General features: G+C 37.9%; 1 protein-coding gene across 3 annotated transcripts in view; it reads left to right on the top strand.

Annotated features, from left to right (window-relative positions):
• The first annotated feature begins 257 nt into the window (after nucleotides 1-257).
• The window catches only part of LOC143256572 (myelin regulatory factor-like), a 35547-nt gene continuing 22940 nt past the window's right edge, over nucleotides 258-12864 (top strand). For all 3 annotated transcript variants that reach the window (XM_076513947.1, XM_076513948.1, XM_076513949.1), the window contains exons 1-5: nucleotides 258-390; nucleotides 808-966; nucleotides 1908-2103; nucleotides 6478-6554; nucleotides 7503-7704. In XM_076513947.1, coding sequence (XP_076370062.1) covers nucleotides 875-966; nucleotides 1908-2103; nucleotides 6478-6554; nucleotides 7503-7704 — 567 coding nt within the window. In that variant the 5' untranslated portion in view covers nucleotides 258-390; nucleotides 808-874. The remainder of the gene's footprint in view (nucleotides 391-807; nucleotides 967-1907; nucleotides 2104-6477; nucleotides 6555-7502; nucleotides 7705-12864) is intronic.

Here is a 12864-nt window from a genome sequence, read left to right on the forward strand (position 1 = left end):
ATTCTACCCTAGAACAACCCTAAATTCGGGCTGATTAGTATACATATTCACCAGAAAAGTATGTAATATTATATCTCTTGTGTTTCTATTATTAGAAATTGTAAAAAGAAAGGTGCTGTTTGTGTTTTTCACAATGAAAATAAATCTTTAGCAGTGTTTGATTATTTCCCGACATTAACTTGACATCTTCAAAAGGAGTCGAAAATATCATCCTATCTTTATTATGTTTTCATATTTGTTTGTATACTTACAGTGAGAACATGTTGCAAGAAGGTTTAACTAATAATGATGATGGAAATCTAAGAAAGAAGATAAAGTTTCCTGAGTCCACTAAAGCTTCTCTCAGCAGTAGTTTACACAATGGAGTTGTTTCCATTAAACAAGAGCCTGGTGAGTTTAATGTAGCTTTGATCTTAACATGCTAGTTGTAAGTTAGACATGATAATACATCACGGCTACTCCACCTATCACCATTACTTTTAATTACAGTATTATCTATAATTAGCACATCTGGATAAGATTAAAAGTTTAGGAGAGCCAGGTGTAGTTTGCACAAAAATCTTATATCGCTATGTCTAAACCCAAAAGTGTCACTAGGACAGACCACACAGAACCTAGCATGCCCCCCAGTGGCACAGCGGTATGTCTGCAGACTTATAACACTAAAAGCCGGGTTTTTACCTCATGTAGCTTTGCGCGAAAATCAAAAACAAACAAACTTTGTTCAATTGTATTTCGAACGTATTTTTTGGTTGTTGAAGTTGAGAAATTGCATTATTAACTATTTCTTCCCCCCTAATATTTCAGCAATGAATGTTCTTTCACAACCTGAAGATGAGTATCCGTTAGCTTTAGTAAGTCTGAGACAGGGGGGATGTTGTTGGACACAACTTTCCAGTGTATACGATTTCAACCTTTCCAACAAACTTCATGGCATGTCATCTGTGATGCTTCTCTGAAAGAACTGTAAGTCACTCTTATCTAAATCATCTGTGCTCTTAACTTCTGTATAAAATCCACCAGGTTATGATACGTAGTATAATAACCCATCAGTTAAATTATTATATCAATAATTCTTTCATATTTTGATATTAATTCCCGTTACTTATTAGTATTTTTATATTTTTATTGATTAATCTATAGGTTTGTTTTAATATTGCACAGCTGTGCATAATGGGAATGAATATTTATTACACGTTTTAAAAGTGATGTATTTTTGTAATGTTAGTTAAACTAGCGTATACCTAAAAAGTATAGATAATATATCTATACTCGTCATAGTATACCATACATAGTACCCAAAACAGTATTAGAATTATTAATTCAAGTAGTTATATTAAAACTAAAATATAGTGAGTCGGTTATATTTCGAAACATTACCTTTTTTTCACGGAATTTATATTTTGTCTTTATGATAAAGCTACTAAGACTATGAACTGGCGTTCCTAACTCTGAACTACTGACCAGTAGGAGGACAGCTAGTTAGACGTACTTTACTACCCATCAACTGACAAAGCTACTGAGACTATGGACTGGCGTTCCTAACTCTGAACTACTGACCAGTAGGAGGACAGCTAGTTAGACGTACTTTACTACCCATCATCTGACAAAGCTACTGAGACTATGGACTGGCGTTCCTAACTCTGAACTACTGACCAGTAGGAGGACAGCTAGTTAGACGTACTCTACCACCCATCATCTGTGGCACGTATTTTATTGTTACACTTATAACGCACCTACAGCTTAAATTGGGGTGGGGGTATATTGTGATTGCACATTAATTCAAACGTGGATCACCATCTTGGAAATCCAGAGTTTAACCACAGGGCCATCCAGCGCTCGTTTTTTGTTTTTCGTTGTTGTTGTTTTTTCAAACTGGTTGATATTATTTTTCATCTTCTTTTTAGACCACCTTTTAGCTGTAGAGTTGATGCCGACAAAGGTTTTAATTACAGTAACACAGATGAATGTTTTGTCTGTCAGAAGAAAAATCATTTTCAAGTTACAGTTCAAGTCCATCCAACTGGAAGTCCTCAGTTTGTCAAAACCCCAGAAGGCCTCAGAAAGATAGACAATTTTTACGTACACTTTTACGGAGTAAAGGTAAAACATTAAACAGCCACAGGAGCATTGAATAACCTTTGTTTATTATATATATTTTTAATGCTTTAAAATAACTTCTCCAACTTAATTAATTAACCTTTATTCACCTTGATACACACTGTATCAAGAGATTTTGTCGTTGTTACTGTTTTGTCGTAAAGATGCACAATAGATTATATGTACTATGTTCAGTGTAGAGTATCGAACCCGAGATTTTAACATTATGAAGCTTTCGACGAGCTTCGAAACGATTAGGCCCGGCATGGTCAGGTGGTTAAGCCACTCCATTCGTAATCTGAGGGTCGCAGGTTCGAATCCCCGTCGCACCAAATATGCTTGCACTTTCAGGAGTTCCCTTTAATATTAGTTAGTTAGTTATCACCATTAGATTCCATCGCTTGCGGATTCTTCAACAAGTATTTAAGTGAGTAGGTTGTTAGCCCACTGCACTGAGCCGTCCCTAATTTAGCAGTGTAAGACTAGAGGGAAGGCAGCTAGTCATCACCACCCACCGCCAACTCTCGGGCTACTCTTTTACCAACGAATAGTGGGATTGACCGTCACATTGTAACTCCCCTATGCTGGGAGGGCGAGCATGTTTGGCGCGACGCGGGCGCGAACCCGCGACCCTCGGATTACGAGTCGCACGCCTTACGCGCTAGACCATGCCAGGCCCTCCCTCTAATATTACACTGCTCAATTAGGGACGGCTAGCGCAGATAGCCCTCGTGCAGCTTTGCGCGAAATTAAAAAACAAACAAAACGGTGAAAGAACACTCGCGAGAACAAAATATGATTGGCAGTGTTAGAATCGAGCAACGAATGATACGAATTAGGATACGTTTCTCTAAACCCATTTTTTACCATATCAGTTACATCTGATGAATTACTTTCAGTTTAAGAAGCTGGACGGCTTCTGTAAGTTATCGAGTAAACAACTTGTATTCATAAGCCAGAAGTTCACAGTTGATTTCTTTTCTTTATGTGTAGTTCGCAGCCATGGTTGTAGCACAAAGATTTCCTCTGGATTTGGAAACATTAAACAACCAATAAACGTCAAAAATAATTTTTTAGAAAATCAAATTCTGAGAGAACTTAGCATCAAAACTAATACTTCATAAAAGGAAACAACCTTTATCAGTTAATATTACCTAAATTATAAAGTGTGGATCCCGTATACAGAAAACATTTCCAGGGTAAGATTTTCAGTAACTCGCATCTGTTTTGTTGGGTTTTATTTTTTCCAGCTGTTTCAAAACGTTATATCAAAATTTTCCTCATTTATCTTACTTTCAAGTTCTTAAATTGACACTTGAACTTGAGATCTTGTTGTCTCAACTTTCGTGTCCTTACATTCCAAATATTTGAAAGCAACGTGACCTGATTTCAAAGGTTAACCCATAGTCAACAGAATTAGGTGTCAAGTTTTCAAGTAGGATGAAATTGTATCAACAGTTTCGTAAATCAAAGTTACCATCGTCAACAAACAAATAACACTATGTAACAAATTTTTTACTTTTTCTTGTTCCTGGACAGAAAGTGTTATTTCCCAATTGCTTATGCCTAAAGTAAAAGGAAAAGTCCTATTTTTCTCTTCAAACTTTGCTTTTGTGACCTGGGAGCGTATACCGAAAACATGATGGGAGATTATATTTGGGGGTTGACACGTGAAAGCGATTTACATTACAGTCGCAAATCTCGAAAAACTACTCACTTTTAAACATTTTTGTATAACTTTAGCATAAATACATGTAAATCTTGATTCATATGTTGTTTTATTCAGACCTTTTGTAAATGAAAATGTGCAAATTTGCCCATTTTTACATAGAAAATAGGTTAATTTCCAAATTTCATTATCCAGGTCACAAAAGCAAAGTTTGATGGGAATAATGGCCATTTTCTGTACTTTTACAAAATAAGCAATTAAGAAATAACACATACTATCCAGGAACAAAATTCGTGTTGTATAGTGTTATAATATAGACTTCCCAACTATAATTGTGCTGACAAATACAGTTCAGTTTTTCTGTTCAGTTCGACCAACGTGTTGTTCTCACCCTCCAGTGGCACAGCGACATGTCTACGGACTTGCAATTCTAAAATCCGAGTTTCGATACCCATGGTAAGCAGAGCAGAGATAGCCCTTTGTATAGCGTTGTAATTAATAACAAAACAACGTGTTGTGCTCAATCACAGTAGTGTGACAGTTCATTTAGACTGTCATTACTGTTGACTCACCCGCCTTATTCAGGCGCTCTTTCGAAACTCTGGTGTACTTTCTGCATTTCCAGTACAATCCCAGGTACCATCATGGAAGGATCATTTAACAAGTTGAAGATGAGTGAAGCTCGGCTGATATATCTGAAAACAATGTTAATATAAAGTCCTTCAGCTCTTATTGTGGACTTTGACATTTACCACTTTTGAACCCAGAAGGCGTGAACTTTTAAATCGAACAACTAATTAATATCATTTAACTTAATGTATGGGTGGCGTAACTGACAAAAACATAGAGATGAATTTAAAATTTAAAACAAAGTTCGTTTACATCTATAGATTGTTGAATATGTTATATTAACATAATTTTGGAGCCTCGCAACATCGTTTAGTCCACGTTCTGCGCGATGATCGTGAATATTGACTACAGCTTTTCAGCGTAGTTTTCAATGCAAAATATTCCGGCGTAAGGCTGTTACGTTCAAAGCGCACCACTCATCCCTACATGGTTTCCATAATATATCAAGTGTACAAAGACGAAGGTTTTGCAGCATCTGTTTCAACAGTCCATTTGGACAAAAATCCAAAGACGTTGGTTGCGTTTAGCAACTTTATAAGTTCGTATAATTATTGAATCACAAACACGTTGAAATTTTAAGTGTTTCGAAAATTAGTCAACCAATGTTTTTTGACGCGTCTGTTGAAGCTTAAGATTTTCTTAATATGCGTGGGATAGATTTGTTTGTACAATCTTTCTTAAATCATTTCTAAAAATCAAGTTTGTTAATTCTTATATTTTCAGTTCTACCCAATACACTTATTTTACTTGCAGTGGGTTTATGTTGTAGTCTTGTTTTCAACTAAAAAAAAACGATTCTATGGATTTTAATATTCTAACGTCACGAGTATGGTACCAGCAAGACTTTTCTTGGTATTAAATGGGATATGGGCAACAATATGAGTAATTGTAGGTAATAAAATCTGAGAATAAAGTTCTGGACTTCGCAATCTTAACAAAGCAAATACTTATAAAACTAATGTCAGTTGTGAATATATGTACTTCTAAATAGCCTTGAAATGTTATTGTTTATTGTTTTGAATTAAGCACAAAGCTACACAATGGGCTATCTGTGCTCTGCCTACCACGGGTATCGAAACCCGGATTTTAGCATTGTAAGTCCGCAAACATACCGCTGAGTCACTGGGGGACCCTTGAAATATAGTGGATATCCAATTGCAATTTAATTTCAAAACAATACTAGCAGGCTACATAGGCATAAATATGTAATAAGATTGTATGTAGCTGTAAATAAATATTGTAATCTGGCGTGAATGGGTGGCGGGAACAGGGTAAGAAATAGGTGCAATTGCTTTGGCACCTTTGCTTTTCCAGACTAAGAGACAAATATCGTAAACTGGATGTTTCACTGAAATATATGTGTTTATAACTGTGTAATTACAATAAGGGCAGTTTTAGTCGTTTCATATAAACCTATTACTTTATAATTGTTTATTTAACACATTTTTACAGTTTGTTCTTTCATAAATATTTGCTCGACTGCTTAATAAAAAACCCGTTATCATTACTGTATATTTATTATAAATATTAGAGTTAGCCATCGCTTGAGTTTGTGTATTACTTAAACTGTAATTAATAAATAGCCCCCCGCTAGTACAGCAAAATCAGGGATTCGATTCCCCTCGGTGGGCTCAGCAGATGGCTCGACGTGGCTTTGCTATAAGAAAACACACACAAACACACGCATTAATAAATAGTAGTGAACTATATTTAACTCACTTATGTCCAGATCTTCGAAGTCCTTTATTTAGTTCTGGATGGGCCCATATACCAATCCTTCTACAGGGTCCATGTAAGCTCTCAACTGAATGATTTCAAAGAGACCAAATCACTTTGACCTGTCTTCAGTAAATAGAAAACATCTCTGGACTTTATTAAAGTTAATTTATGCAGTGTTGAAACTTTACTGTTAAGCACAAGACTGCGCAATAGGTTGTGCCTACCATAAGGGTTGAACTTTGATCTTTGGAATTACAAGACCTCGAACATGGGTCCTAGTAAATAATCTCATTATGATATATACATAAATTATAAATTTATGTGTAATATTTATTAATAGTTCTCTTTGATACGTATAGGTAGAGCTACCATCTCAGACAATCAAAATTGAGCAGTCTCAGTCTGATCGGAGCAAGCAGTTATTCCGGCCAGCTGTGTAAGTTGGTTGTTTTTTAAAGTTGCTTCAGAGTGTAGTGAGTGAGGAAAAATATTTGTTTTTGATGAACAGTGTTATAAATTCATTGCATTTTTTATACGTACACTAAATATGAATTTTACATTTAGAACATTAACATAGGTAATATTTTAGTTACAACTTTAGATCAAAATCAGTACAATAATGACAAAAAACCAAAGCACATGTAGAAATAAATATGACGCTTAATCTATCACTTGATTAGCCATTTACTACTAAGTTATACCAATACTGAGGAATTTCATCTCTCGTCGATAACTCTGGACAAGAGCAAGTGGGTGAGAATAAAACATAACTTTAAGCTTCACGGGTACAGTCACCATGTCTATGTATCTCAGATTATCTGTAAAATATATTTATCGTAGACTGGTATTTTGATATATGTTGTAGTATACTCAGGTTATCAGTGACGTAATGGCTGTAGTTTCAAACTGTGAATTCAAGAGTTCATGGTGTCTTCTGTTGCCACAATTAACAGAAAATCATATCAACTATTATTTCTCATGTTTAACGGTAGTGGCCTCCTGAATTACTGTATACACCTATCCTCGATTCTGAGAAAAATTATTTTTTATTTGACCAATAACAACAGAATAGTTTCTTTTCAAGACGACTGTCATGGCTATTAAAACTTTAATTAAAATAAACTACAGAACAACTTTTCGATATTCTTAGTTCTTAAAAATACGTTTTTACTTCAAGTGGGTTTCTCGTCATCAAGAATAGTGTCTTCTCTGTAACATACGCTTTTAATGTGAAACGTAGAAGTTGCTTCTTTCCTGGGAATATTTTAGGTTTCGAGCTCAATAAGCTGTTTCACTAAAAATAAGTTAAAAATAAATCAGATTGTTAGTTCGTTTACAGTTTAATATGTTGAACTTTACAAAGTTATTTATGGATATTTTCTAGACTTGATCTCATGCATGATCATGTTACAAAAATCACTATTGGAAGGCTTCACTTCAGTGAAACCACAACCAACAACATGCGTAAAAAGGGGAAACCCAATCCTGACCAGCGTTTCTTCAATCTTGTTGTCAGTATTTGTGCACATGTTGGAGAACAAGCTTATCCTGTGGTAGCATACTCTTCTGACAAAATTATTGTTAGGGTAAGACAACATTTCTATTAATAAAACATTTAAGGAAAGTAAGAAGACAAGAATCATAATGAAAATTTAGGACATTTTTTTATTAACTAAGGAAAGAGTCACTTTAGGTGTAACCTTTTTATTATTGTAAACAAATCTTGAAAAATCAAAGTCATTCTAAATTAGTGATTTTTTATTATTTTAAAGCACTGAATACAATATTCAAAATGTTTATGAAATGTTTTGTTTTATATTTATAATGAAAACTACAATCCATTTAGCTTACTAGGAATATTAATTTTAAATAAAATTTAATTTGTCTTTGGGAATGATAAAACCATATTAAATTCTTAAAATAAGCAACGTTCAAGACATGTATACTATAGTAAGACAAAACATGTTGACTGAATTGTTGTTCATTCAGATCTTTAATAAACTTACATGAACTTTGTCTAAGATTGTGTTTTTTTAAGAGCTTTACCCTTTGAATCTAATATTTAAAATACTGAGGTATCACAGTCTGAGATTTATCAGTAAAACTTATAAAAACAAGTAACACTATATCTTTATCTCCCCTCGGTGTGGATTCCTGTACGTGGTGAGGGGACCTCCCAGGGAAGGTTCTATTATTACAGTTTACCTCCTCTGGGATTTAAACACCCACCCACGTGTTTGCCGTGTGTGTTGCCACGCACGGCAAGAGGAGGAGAGGATCCTGGCGATTGAGGGGTCCAACCCTAACACACCACTTTGGCCTTGAATTCCTGTAGACGGGCGGCCTTGGGGTGGCCCCTCTTGGGTCAATCGGCTGGTCCACTCGGGCTAGGATCAACTAAGTTGGATGTTCTCAACAGGTGTTGTGGACATTGTATCTGATGCTGGTGTTTGAGTATAGTGCTCATGAAACCCTGGCATTGCTGCAGTGTCCTCGTTTGACATTGTAGTGCGTCCCCTCGTATGACTTCATGGTGGATGGGGTCACTGGGCTCCGAAATTTCCCTTTCTTTATTATGGATACTCCAAATAAAAATATTAATAAAATAGTGTAAAAACAGTCTATAGGTAAACGACCACATCTTGAAGATTCTGAGCAGCAATCCTCACCATCTGTACCACCTGTTGTACCTCATTTTCTTATATTGCATTCACTTTGAGACAAGCCTTTAGGCCAAATGTCTCCTTTTTTCATTCATAAGGGACAAAAGGGACTTGCTGGCTCTCCAAAGTCAGTAAAGAAGCTTTGATCTGGTGACATATTGGTGGAAACATCCAAATCTCAGCACAGTGAACTCCTCTTGCATTCAAAGGCAATTGGAGGTGTACCTGTTGAGGTTACACCTCATGCTACTTTGAATTCATCACGAGGAGTTATTGTTGAGAGGGACTTGAAGAACATCCCAGAGTCAGAGATTCTTGCTGGTTTCTCCACCCAAGGAGTTTCTGCAGTGAGGTATATATCCACTCACAAAGATGGAATTATGATGCCAGCCAATGCCCCTATTCTCACATTTACGTCACCGCGTCCGTCTGCCACCATCAAGGCAGGTTATCTTAATTGCAGAGTACGGCCGTACATTTCAAACCCTCTCTGATGTTTCCAGTGTTAGTGGTTCGGTCACTCAAAGACGTCATGTCGTGGTTCCTTGACGTGTGCTCATCGCGAAAGCAAGGATCATGATGCCTACGAGTGTGAAACGGACCTTCATTGCATCAATTGCAATGGCTCTCCCCATTCTAATTTCGTTCTTGTCCTAAATGGTTGGAAGAAAAAGAGGTGCAGCATTTGAAAACGATTCATAACATTACTTATCCTGAGGCTCGAAAATTGCTGTCCACCACCTCATCTCAGACAAATGCTGCTGCACTTCATTCCACAACTACAGTGGGAGTGCAGACGGATCTCTCTGTGCCTCCAAAAGAATCGTTCTCCAAACAACTTCAACACCCATCTCTGTCCCTAACATACATTTCAACAAACCCTAAAATCCACATCCTTTGGTTCTGGGTACAGGCATTTCCTCGGGTACATCTTCTTCTCCAACCCCAAGATGCAAAACAATCATTCATTCACTGGAATCCCCTTCCAACAGCAAAGATCTGCCCAATCGACCCACTGCAGGATTCACGGAAATCCATAGACTTCCCTCGAATAAGGACAGTAAGGAAAAAAGACGTGGTGGTACACACAAGGATTCTCCACCCAATTCGCCTGCATATAAATTAAAATGGCCACCCTGATACAATGGAACTGTCGAGATTTATGTTCTAATCTGGATGACATCAAAACATTGATTGCTTCCTACCATCCTGTATGTCTTTCCTTACAGGAAACATTTCTGAAACCTGCCGATACAGTCACCTTTTGGCAGATTTCTCTGTACAGAAATGATAGGCTGTGTGGTTGACGAATGCATGGAGGGGTGGCACTGTTGGTTGATCAGCATATGCCCACCCTGTCTTTGTCACTCAACACACTCTTGGAGGCCATAGCCATCCGTATTTCCTTGGGACATACCATCACTGTTTGTTCTCTCTAGCTGTCATCTGGAGAGGCATATGATCAATCAGACCTTGATGCTCGCATTGAACAATTGCCGTCTCCCTTTTTCATCCTGGGGGACTTTAATGGACATCATCCCCTCTGGGGAAGTACTGATATTGATAGGAGGGGTCGCTCTGTAAAGCATATGCTCTCTGATCACAACCTTTTTCTTTTCAATACTGGTTTGAAAAGTACTTTTCAAACTTATTTTTTCTACTTATTTTCATGCACCTAGTCAGTCCTTTACTGCTATTGATCTCTCAATTTGTTCTCCTTCATTATTCTCCCATTTTTCATGGAGGATTGACAATAATCTGCGAGGCAATGATCATTTTCCTATAATTTTGAGAGAGACTGGCCGTGGTCGATGCCACCTGACTCGCATGGCCCGGTGGAAGCTGGATCAGGCAAACTGGCCCTTTTTCACTGCTCTTGCAGAACTTGATCCTGCCATCATCTGTAAGCCATCAATAGACGATTGTGTGGCAGCAGTAACTGACTGTATTATATAAGCAATGTATTCATAATTGCTCAATGTATTCATAAAACCTCGACACGTTTTCCACTATATCCTCGTCCATGGTGAAATCCTGCCTGTCACATGGCACAGAAGGCTCAAAAATAGGCCTGGGATACTTTCTATAGATATCCCACACTCTCAAACTGCATCGCTTTCCAGTGGGCCCATGCACATGTTTGGTGAGTAAGACGTGAAAGCCAGAAGGAATCTTGGATTAAGTTCACAACCAGCATATCTTCTACCACCAGTACCAAAGTCATGTGAGACAAGATTCAAAAGGTCAGTTGGGCAAAATAATTCTTTCCCCTTTCTGATGGCTAGGAAGTAGCTGATACCTGGAGCATTGCCAATACTCTCGGTAAAAGCTTTTGTTGAGTATGTAGCACTTCTGCTTCTTTTTTCCACTTTCTTGGCCATCAAGACTCGGGCAGAATGATCACCTCTTTCCTTTCGAGCTGATTGTCTCTATGACCATAATTGTCCCTTTACACTTGTTGAACTCAAACTGGCCCTTCATTGGACTGGCAGTGCATCGGTTGGACCTGATGATGTACACTATGACATGCTGCGCCATCTATCTCCTACTTCTCTTGCTATTCTTCTGATTGTTTTTAACTGGATCTGGCAGGAAAATGTTTTTCCTGATTCCTGGCGCCAGGCTATTGTCCTACTTTTTTCTAAGCCTGGGAAGGATCCCAAGATTCCTTCAAACTGCCACCCAGTTGCTTTGACGAGCTGTCTCTGTAAGACCTTACAGAGGATGGTTAATGCTCGTCTTGTTTGGTTCCTTGGATCAAACAACCTTCTCTCGCCCACCCAGTGTTGGTTCTGACGACAGTGCTCCACCATGGACCACCTGATTCGACTTGAAACGTCAATCAGAGAAGCCTATCTGAAACGACAACATCTTGTATCAATATTCTTTGACATTGGGAAGGCTTACGATACAACATGGAGGTATGGCATTTTGCGAGACCTCCATGTATATGGGTTACGTGGCCATTTGCTCGTTTTTATTAAAAAGTTTTTAGTGGACAGGAGATTGCAAGTTCGTGTAGGTTCGACGCTTTCCCATTCTTTTCTACAGGAACTTGGTGTCCCTTATGGCTGTGTTATGAGTGTCACACTTTTCAGTATAAAAATTAATGCCATCAGTGAACAATTCCTTCTCACTGTTGCAAAAAATGAGCTGTATGTCGACGACTTTCATATCTCATGTCAGTCGTTGAACATGAGGTATATTGAGTGGCAGCTACAGACTGCCCTTATTTGTTTACTGAAGTGGACCACAGCAAATGGCTTTAACTTCTCTCTCTTTAAAACCATTTGCATGCACTTTTGTTGCCAATGGGATATTCATTCTGATCCTGAACTCCATATCGGTGAAGTTGTGCTGCCTGTGGTCCCTGAGACAAAGTTCTTGGGGCTTATCTTTGACCGTAAGCTGGCCTTTATACCACACATCAAGCAGCTATGGGTCAAATGTACATGAGTACTGAACATCCTCTGTGTCCTCTCTTCCACCACTTGGGGAGCAGATCAACGTTCTTTGCTAAAGATATATCGTGCTCTTATTCGATCAAAACTCGACTATGGATCACTGGTCTATGGCTCTGCCAGACCATTGGCCTTAAAGATGCTGGACCCTATTCATCATCAAGGACTTTGGCTCTACACTGGGGCTTTCTGCACTTCCTCAGTTCAGACCTTATACATAGTCTCATGAACCTTCTTTGCACCTTTGCTGTTTGCAGCTGTCTTTACTATATGCTTCAAAACTTCATCCCTTACCAAAGCATCCCACCTGGGGTTGTGTTTTCCTTCCTCAGTGAGCCATACTTTTCAGAACAGATCTTCTGCCATTGCTCCTTTTGGCCTTTGTATCCAGGCGCAGTTGGATGAATTGGGTCTGTTCTTGGATAACATTGCTGTATTCACTGTTCAGCTCATCCCACCATAGCTTCTTACAGTCCCCTATTGTGATCTATCTTTAAGTCATCTGAGAAAAGTAGACACTGCTGATTGGAAATACTGTCTGTTATTTGCTGAACATTTTTTGAATCATCCTTCCATTCCTATTTATACAGATGGTTCAAAATCAGGTGACTGTGTGGGCTCT

Source organism: Tachypleus tridentatus, chromosome 7 (genome assembly GCF_004210375.1).
Source record: "Tachypleus tridentatus isolate NWPU-2018 chromosome 7, ASM421037v1, whole genome shotgun sequence".
Classification (NCBI taxonomy): Eukaryota; Metazoa; Arthropoda; class Merostomata; order Xiphosura; family Limulidae; genus Tachypleus; species Tachypleus tridentatus.